General features: G+C 46.2%; 1 protein-coding gene across 1 annotated transcript in view; it reads right to left on the bottom strand.

Moving 5' to 3' along the window:
* Window positions 1–10,209, bottom strand: part of LOC104985123 (astrotactin-2) — a 553,919-nt gene that overhangs the window by 383,747 nt on the left and 159,963 nt on the right. Inside the window, exon 3 of the mRNA XM_010835130.1 lies at window positions 3,416–3,582. Coding sequence (XP_010833432.1) covers window positions 3,416–3,582 — 167 coding nt within the window. The remainder of the gene's footprint in view (window positions 1–3,415; window positions 3,583–10,209) is intronic.

Here is a 10,209-nt window from a genome sequence, read left to right as displayed (position 1 = left end):
CCATCAGGTGGCCAAAGTATTGGAGTTTCAGCTTCAGCATCTGTCCTTCCAATGAATATTCAGGACTGATTTCCTTTAGGATTGACTGGTTTGACCTCCTTGCAGTCCAAGGGACTCTCAAGAGTCTTCTCCAACATCACAGTTCAAAAGGATCAATTCTTCAGCATTCAGCTTTCTTTATAGTCTAACTCTCACATCCATACATGACCACTGGAAAAACCATAGCTTTGACTAGATGGACCTTTGTTGGCACGATACCCAGGTTCAATTCCTGGGCAGGGAATTAAGATCTGACTTCACGCCACCTCTCACTGCTGCCTCGATGAGATCAGTACCTCCTTTGTAGATTTGTTATGAGAATTCAGCAGGCTAATGTAATCAAAGCATTTAGCACAGTCATGGCACATAGGAAGTGCTTAATAAGTGTTAGCTGCTATTATTAGTGAAAGTGAAGTCGCTCAGTCGTGCCCGACTCTTAGTGACCCCATGGACTGCAGTCTACCAGGCTCCTCCGTCCATATTAACCTGCCTGAAAAAAGCTTTATGAAACCTGTGCTACCCAGGAAACTCTCAGCAAGGGCTCAGAGCTCTGAACAAGTCAACAAGGTCCCCTTGAGTGAGGGTTTGTTTTCCTTGCTTAATTCAATAGCCTGCCACTTCTCTCCACCAACTTTCACACAAGTACCTGCTAATGGTTTTCATTGTTTTGTTTATAGTGCTTCTAACAAATGTGGCTAACTTCTCATTTGCATCCTTAATAGACAATTTTCAAAGACTGTTGACACTGCAGTTGGTTTTAGGAGACCTGAGTTTTATCCCCATTTTCCTCCTGTTTGTCAGCATTTGGAGGAGCCTCAACAGCCCACAGCACACCTGCACTCTCTTAATTCAGTCTCATTGAAAACTTGCAGAGACCTTTCTGGGCAGGGATGGTTACTTTGTCCTTGTCTCACAGACAAGAGGTTGAGCCCCTCAGGTCACTGAGCAAGTGGAGGCCTGCTGTCCTTACTATCATTGACTTTAGCTACTTTATTTAACAAATACCTAAGAGTGCGACATCCGTGCACTTTATAAATACTAATGTAAATTGTGATGCAGGAGCTTCCCTGGTGGGCTCAGCGGTGAAAACGGCCACCTGCCAATGGAGGAGACTCAGCAGATCCAGGTCCGATCCCTGGGTGGGGAAGATCCCTGGAGAAGGGAATGACCACCCACTCCAGTATTCTTGCCTGGGAAATCCCATGGACAGAGGACCCTGGTGGGCTAGAGCCCACGGGGCTGCAAGGAGTCGGAAATGACCTAGGACCTAGTGACTAAACAACAGCAATAAACTGTGATGCAAGTAATGTCATGCATTTAATCCTCACAGCAACTCTATAGAGAGACACTGCTGTCATCGCTTTTCTACAGATGAGAAAACTGAGGCACAGCAATGTTAAGTAACTCGCTTAAGGTCACACAGTGAGAAGCGGCAAGCTACATTACCAGCCACGTGACCTTGGACACATTACCTAACCTAAATGGAGTAATAAATGCCCTTTGCACTCTTTACAACCAGCGTTACATTAAGGCAGATATTATTAAAATTTTAGAGATTCTAGAGACTGAAGGTCAAGGGTCCTGAGAGTCTTGCCTGATGTCTAAGAGAAAGTTAGAGGTGATCAGGATTGGAACCCAAATGTATACCAATTCCCCTTGACCCTGGCAGTCTGCTATGGATACAAGAGGCAGACAGTTTCTATGTCAAAATCCATTACTGCTGTGGTCCCCTGCTGTAAACTGCTGCTTGCAACAGAAGGACACCCCTCCCCCCAAGTACAATAGCGATGATAAGAACACAGCTGATTCGGTATTCAGGCCTCAGATCTAAGCCCATGCATAATTTACTCAGCACTGCCCTGCAGTCACTTCAGCTGAGGAGAGACCCTATAAATTCAGGTCTGCACACACTAATTTATTTCTTATTTATTTTACTGATACATATCTAGGGCCTCCAGCGAGCTGCTCTAACACCTGCTCAAAGGCGCCTCTGGCACCAAGCGTAACTGGGGCTGGGGTGGGGAGCCCCTGAAATGAGTCCCAGAAGGAAAACCAGATCCCACAGACTAGAACCGTGCAGGTAAAATTAATTTCCTGTTAAACTGAAATTAAGCACTTACGCATTCCTCCACCTCCTGTTTCATGGTTCTTGGGGCTGAAAAGGTTGTTAAATGCTTTTTTCTCCTTTTCTATCTTAGTAAAGCCCTGTGTGCATTCAGCTGTTCAGTTGTGTCCGGCTCTTCGCAGCCCTGTGGATGGTAGCCCACCAGGCTTCTCTGTCCCTGGAATTCTCCAGGCGAGAATACTGGAGCAGCTGGCTGTTTCCTCCTGCAGGGGATCTTCCCAGCCCAGGGATCGAACCTGTGTCTCTTGCATCTCCTGTACCGGCAGGCAGATTCTCTACCTCTGTGCTGCCTGGGAAGCCCAGGAAAGCACTAAGCACACTTCAATGACTGACCATCTTGCAACACAAAAGACCATTTTTCTGAGTCACAGAATGTCAAAAGGAGAACAAGTTGCCTAATATGAAGACATCAGCAGAAAGGGAATGAAGAGAAGGAAAAAGGCTGCCATTTCCTTGAATGATGGCTAAGGATCAAACGCGATCCTAGAAGCTCTCCACGGCACAGGTCCCGCTGCAGTCATTTTCAACATGGAAAACAAGGTTAACTGGAAGAAGCACTAGGCATCATTTTCCCGGATCGTATTTCGCAGGTGGTCAAATGGCAGCCCAGGGAGGGAGAGCGGCTTGTCCTAGGTCACTCGACAAGTTGGTCCCAACGTGACCCCCTCTTTCCGTCTCATACCAACCTTAAAACTCAGCTGAATTCCTAACAGGAGTGAGAACTTTTTGAGCTTTGCCTGCATTGCTCCCTCTCCACCTCGCATCGACAGGGACATGAGGACAAAGAAGAACTAGCCTCTGAACTTGGCACTGCTTACTCCCTGCAGAAACAGGATCAAAAGCCTGGGCTAAGCCCACATTCTGTAGCACCACACCTTCAAGACACCTTCAAGATGCCTGCTTTCATCTCCATGATACACTGACCCAGGCTGTGGGGTAGATGCAGAAAGGGCAGGAGACTTTTACAGACAAGAAGTCCTGATCCTAGGGTGCAGCCTGAACGTGTGTGCCATTTATTATAATCACTAATCAATTATTTATCTTTCTTCTTCCATTCTTCTTCTCAATCCCCAACCCAAAGGTTAGACTGTTGCTTTTTGCCTCTGGGGCTGAAAAAGCAGAAGCATAAAGGCCATGTTCAGTGAAGGTCAGAGCCAGCCGGGGCCAGGCTGTGGTTCCTGACTTTTTTTCTTTCTGCATCCATCCCACTGCTCTGAAGGGAGTGGTCGGGCCTCGGGGACAGAGACTCACCCGCAGAACATGAAGATGGTGCTGGAGGTGGCATCGTAGGGCAAGGGCACCGTCTGCTGCAGACACAGCTGCTCGCAGCCGCCGTTGAAGCCGTCAGAGCAGTCGATGCCTTTGGAGTGGTCGTAGCAGCCCGAGCCATCCTTCATGGGCCTCAGCTCCTCGGGGCACTGCTCAGAGGGAGAGAGAGGAGCAGGGTGGTTACGGCTGAATAGGCAGTGGTCTCATCATGCCCTCTTCTCTCACCCCCTGCAAAGGGACAGGAGTCAGGACCGCAGAGAGCAGCTCAAGGTCTTATCTGACTGTGGGACTTCCCTAGCGGTCCAGTGGTTAAGCCTTTGTCTTCTAACGTAGTGGGTACGGGCTCCATCCCTGGTTGGGGACTGAGATTCCCCCATGCCTTGTGGCCCAAAACACCAAAACATGAAACAGAAACAATTTTGTAACCAATTCACTAAAGACTTTAAAAACGGTCTACATCTAAAAAAAAATAAAAATCTTTAAAAACAAACGACAACAGAGTCTTATCTGATCAACTATTAAATAACAGCTGTGTGGCCTTGGACAAATTCCTCTACCCCTCTGAACCTCAGTGTGCCCACCTGTAAAATGGAACTTTTGTTGATACCTGTCTTGTAAAGTTGTAAGAATGAAGGGAGCTCGTGTGTGCAGAGGGCTAAGAACTCCGTGGCTCATATGGCAACTATGCAAGCAAATGTGAGCTGCTGTGAACACTGACCTTGCTGGGGTCATCATCAGTACTGTGTTTATTATTACTGCCCCACTGGGTCACTTGCAGAGGCAGCCAGATACATTTTTAAGAGCGTCTACCAATATGAGTTTAAATTCCAGATCTTCCCCTTCTTCCTGCCTGATCTGGGGTAAGTTACTCGCCCTCTCTGAGTTTCAACTTCCTTATCCGTTAAACAGGCTCAGCACCAGCTTCGGCGGATTTGCTTTCAAGCTTAAGCTGGGTCACAGGGGCTGCAAAACTTACTTTGGAATTTGGCATGTGCTTTGGTACTCATCAAATGTAATTTCTCTTCCTTCCTGTCTTGAATGTGTCACCTATTCTCCAGCCTGAAGAGCCTGAATTCCTAAATGAGACTTGTACGTCTCCACAAAAGGCCTCCTAAACAGTCTGCTAACCGCCAGTCTGGCCTCCTCTCTATCATCCTCCTAGTGGCCACCAGTGTGATATTTCTAAATAGCATCACTCCCGAGTGCAAATAAATAAAGGCATTCTAAACAGCAGCAAAGTGACCCTTCCTAAAGCTGACAGCCCAGGTCCAGCTACTGATCCCATGGACAGATGATTTCAAAGCCTCTGTCTAGCCACAGGCACCTTCCTCTGGGTAACCAAATGGGCTGCCCTCTGGTTCCTTAAAGACCTCACCGATTCCAACCTTGAGCGATCTCAGTCGAAGGCTCTTTTTGCTCCTTTTGGCACCTGCTAAGTGCTCTGTGAATGGAAGCTCTTAATAGCCTTGGGAAAACCACCTATTTATTTAATCTAGTTTCCTATCATTTGATGAAGCTGAGCCCATCTCCAGTCCAGCAGATGGAGAACACAGTCCCAACGCTCCTGCGTTCAGGAGAGAAAATGAGGTACTAGGTTTTAATTTCAGTCATCCGGCTGGCATTTCCTGTCCACCAAGATTAACACTCGGAGCCCAGCCCTCTTCATCCATCACTGGACATTGCTGATTAAAATGCCCTCCCCATGTTCCTCTCCTCCCAACCAGCTCCCCTGTCCCCTCCCTCCTCCCTAAGCCATCATCCTGAACAACATCAATAACAAAACACACACCCCAAAGTTAATTTACAAAACCCACAGCAACAAAAAAAGGTCAGCTCTCTTGGAAATTAAATTTTGCCTAAGAAGAATTCATAATTACAAACGCACGAGAGAGTTCTTCGAGACACTTGAGACTGGCGCCAGGAAGGGTGACAGAGAGAGTCGGTTATAAATGGCCTTTGTCAAGCAGCAGAAAGGTTATAAAACTGGCTACATTTTGTGCTTAAAAAGAAAAATCAATTTTCCGTGGGAGTGAAGTGCTGTACATATTAATACAAGCTCAGAGGAGGCCCCTGCTTGTCTCAGAACATTTAGTGTCAGCCAGAAAGGCACTTGGTCATGGGGTCATTTGACGGCATGTGCTGCTACCCGAGGCTGGGCTGTCTGTCTGCAGAGACTCAGGGCTGAGTGCGAGAAGGGAGGGCTGACCTTCTCACCATGAAACAGAAAATACTACTCAATCAGGTAACTCACGATTCTTTCTATCATCCCCTACTGATTCCCCACCACTCTTGTTCTTTAAAACATCCTGTACTTCAGGCATAATCTAAGCACTTTATCTGATTTAATTCAGTTAACCTTTATGGCAAACCCATGAGGTCATGTGAGAAGGCTAATGCACATGTGCTGTGTGTGTGCTAAACAGCTTCAGTCGTGTCTGACTCTTTGCAACCCATGGACTGGAGCCTGCCGGGCTCCTCTGTCCATGGGATTCTCCAGGCAAGAATACTGGAGTGGATTGCCATGCTCTCCTCCAGGCGAGATCTGCCTGACCCAGGGATCGAATCTGTGTCTCTTATGACTCCTGCATTGGCAGGCGGGTTCTTTACCACTAGCGCCACTTGGGAAGCCTCCCTAAGATATATCCCCATCCTAATCTTTGGAACATATGAATGTTACCTTCTATGGCAAAAGCTTTTCACAGATATAATTAAATTAATGCTGTTGAGATGAGGAGCGTATCCTGGTGTGATCCAGTTAGCTCTAAATGCTGCCACAAAGTTCCTTTTAAAAGGGAAGCAGAGAGAGAGACTGCATACAGAGAGGGCCACGTGTGTGGGGGGGAGGACACAGCGACTGGGGTGACGTGGCCACAAGTCACCCAACGCTGCAGCCACCAGAAGCCAGAGAGGCTGGGACATTCTCCCCTAGAGCCCTAGGACGGGGCAGGACCCTGCTGACACTGTGATCTCACACATCTGGCCTTCAGAACCTTGAGAGAACACATTTCTATTTTCTTAAGCCACCAAGTTTGTTAGGCCGCTCTTAAATTTCTAATCCTCAGAGCTGGTGTGAGATAATAAATGCCTTTTGTTTTAAGCTGCCCAATTTCGGGATAATTTGTTACACAGCAATAGATAACTAATACAGTGAGATAAATACATCAAGTGCTTGGCACAGTGTTCAGCAGACACTAGCTGCCAGATGCCATTCTGGGTATGACTAAGGAGCTTAGGATCCAGATTGAGAAATGAGAAATACACCTATCTGTTAGAGAAATAGTTACCCAGGAAATGTGAAGAAGCATGGTGTAATCTGAACGGGAAAACAGAAATTCTGCGAATGTGCTTGACTGGGAGTATCAAAGGAGGGGGGTTTGGGTCAGAGATGTATTCTTACAGGGAAGACAGATGTCACTGAAGCAAAAGGGACATTCTGTCTTCTAGGAAGAGGAAGAACAGAACCCTCCCCAGGAACACCACTCATGTGCCCGGTGCTTGTACCGAGCTGGGCCTCAGCTTTCTTTCTTTAAATAGGGAGAATAGCTTGGAGATAGGACCTGACGAGACAGGAGACAAGGGCGATTTCAGTCTTGAACTGCACACAGGCCTTTGATGCTGAGCATCTAGGCAAGTGCTTCCCCTCTGAAACACTCTCAGGCTCCTCATCTGTAAGAGAGAAGTAAGAATGCTTTCTGGGAGGCATTTCTGGAGATCCTGTGGGAAAACCACCTAGCATGTCTGGCTCAGAACCGGGCACATCATAAGCGCTCAATGAATGAAGCATAAAAAGAATGGGTAAGTGGAACAAACGTTCAATGGACAAACCCATTCCCCCCACAAAGCCTAAGTGGGACTATCAGCATGTCTTTTCTTTCTCACCCATCTAAGTCCCTCATTGGACCATTTAACAAACGCATGCTGAACGTCTACTCAGCGCTAAGCATACATGCTGGGTGCTGGACACGCAGTAGTAAAGAACACAACAAGCAAGACCTTGTTCTCAGGGGGAATAAGTTCTAGAGAGAAGACAAATAATTAACAGGAAGTAAAATGATTATTTCATAGTGTAAAGAAGTACAACAAAAGTTCAGTTCAGTTCAGTTCAGTCACTCAGTCATGTCCGACTCTTTGCGACCCCATGAACTGCAGCATGCCAGCCCTCCCTGTCCATCACCAACTCCCAGAGTTTACCTAAACTCACGTCCATTGAATCGGTGATGCCATCCAACCATCTCATCCTCTGTTGTCCCCTTCTCCTCCTGCCCTCAATCTTTCCCATCATCAGGGTCTTTTCAAATGAGTCAGTTCTTTGCATCAGGTGGCCAAAGTACTGGAGTTTCAGCTTCAACATCAGTCATTCCAATGAACACCCAGGACTAATCTCCTTTAGGATGGACTGGTTGGATCTCCTTGCTGTCCAAGGGACTCTCAAGAGTCTTCTCCAACACCACAGTTCAAGAGCATCAATTCTTCGGTGTTCAGCTTTCTTTATAGTCCAACTCTCACATCCATACATGAGTACAACAGAAGTACAATATGGTAAAAAGTGAGTGGGGACAGAGTCAAAGAAGTATAAACTGAGCACTTGAGCGAAGCCTGAACAGTAAGCAGGATCTCCCAACAGAATATAAGTGGAGAGAGTTATCCAAGAAGTAATAGCAAGTATGAAAGTCCTGAGTCAGGAACAGTGTTGTCCTATCTATGGAACAGAGGATACCAATGCAGCTGAAGCTCCGTGAGACAGGAATAAACAAGGTTAGTATAAGGCAAGCGGGGAGAGGTAGGAAGGGACCAGCTCACTTAAGCCAGGGGTTGGCAAACTGTGGTCTATAGGACAAATGTAGTCAGAGAACTGTGCTTTTTTCTTTTTAATTATGCATTTAAAAATGTTGAGATACTTAAGAGATTCACATGAAGCTTTAAGAAGTAAGGCTCAAATAGTAAACAATCTGCCTGCAATGTGGGAGACCTGGGTTCCATCCCTGGGTCAGGAAGATCCCCTCAAGAGGAGAATGGCAACCCACTCCAGTATTCTTGCCTGGAGAATCCCCATGGATGGAGGAGCCTGGCGGGGTGCAGTCAATGGGGTTGCAAAGAGACAGACACGACTGAGCGACCAAGCACACACAGCACAATACAGAAAGACATGATGCGTTGCCAGTTTCCCTCAACGGTAACATCTTGCAAAACTATAGTAAAGTATGACAACCAGGACATACATACAGACAATCAAGATACAGGACGTTTCCAACACTACGTTCATTCCTCCTCTTGCCCTTTTAAAGCCACACCCACTGCTCACCTGACTCCCTTCCTGAGTACTTGGCAACAACCAGTTCTCTGTTTCCACAATGTCTGTCATTTCAAGACTGTTACATAAATAAAATCATAAATCAAATGAACTTTTTAGGAGTTGAATTTTTGCATTCGCATATTTCTCATGTTCACCCAGGTGGTTTCATGTACCAATATTTAGTTCCTTTTTAAATGAAGAGTATTAAGCTATGGTATGGAGGGACTATGCATATGTGTGTGTGTGTGTGTGTGTGTGTGTGTGTGTATGTGTGCGTTAGCCACTTCAGTGTTGTCCAGCTCTTTGAATCTCCATGGACTGTTGCCTGCCAGGCTCCTCTGTTCATGAAATTTCCCAGGGCAGAATACTTGGAGTGGGTTGTTATTTCATTCTCTCAGGAATCTTCCTGACCCAGGGATTGAACCTGCATATTTGGCATCTCCTGCACTGGCAGGCAGATTCTTTACTGCTGCACCATGTGGTAAGCCCTAAAGCTGCGCTGGTGTGCAGGTTTTTTTGTGAGGACATAACTTTTTATTCCCCTGCGGGGGGAGGATAAAGGCCAAGGAGTATAATTTCTCAGTTGTATGATAATTGCATGTCTAATATTTTTAGGAAGCTGCCAAACTTTTCCAGGGTAGAGGTACTAATTCAAATGCCCACACACAAAATATGAGCAGTCCAGATTTTCCACGTCCTTGTCAACATCTGATGGTGTGGATATTTTTCATTTTAGCCACCCTGACAGGGGTTTAGTCATACCCCAACTGTGGTTTCAATTTGCATTTTCCTGTATGCAGGTCAGGAAGCAACAGTTAGAACTGGACATGGAACAACAGACTGGTTCAAAATAGGAAAAGGAGTTCATCAAGGCTGTATATTGTCACCCTGCTTATTTAACTTCTATGTAGAGTACATCATGAGAAACGCTGGGCTGGAAGAAACACAAGCTGGAATCAAGACTGCCGGGAGAAACATCAATAACCTCAGATATGCAGGTGACACCACCCCTTATGGCAGAAAGTGAAGAGGAACTAAAAAGCCTCTTGATGAAAGTGAAAGTGGAGAGTGAAAAAGTTGGCTTAAAGCTCAACATTCAGAAAACGAAGATCATGGCATCCAGGCCCATCACCTCATGGGAAATAGATGGGGAAACAGTGGAAACAGTGTCAGACTTTATTTTTTGGGGCTCCAAAATCACTGCAGATGGTGACTGCAGCCATGAAATTAAAAGACTCCTACTCCTTGGAAGAAAAGTTATGACCAACCTAGATAGCATATTCAAAAGCAGAGACATTACTTTGCCAACAAAGGTCCATCTATTCGAGGCTATGGTTTTTCCATTGGTCATGTATGGATGTGAGAGTTGGACTGTGAAGAAGGCTGAGTGCCGAAGAATTGATGCTTTTGAACTGTGGTGTTGGAGAAGACTCTTGAGAGTCCCTTGGACTGCAAGGAGATCCAACCAGTCCATTCTGAAGGA

Source organism: Bison bison, unplaced genomic scaffold (assembly GCF_000754665.1).
Source record: "Bison bison bison isolate TAMUID 2011002044 unplaced genomic scaffold, Bison_UMD1.0 scf7180017864039, whole genome shotgun sequence".
Classification (NCBI taxonomy): Eukaryota; Metazoa; Chordata; class Mammalia; order Artiodactyla; family Bovidae; genus Bison; species Bison bison.
The sequence above is the reverse complement of the archived record's forward strand: the minus strand, read 5'-3'. Positions and strand labels throughout refer to the sequence as shown.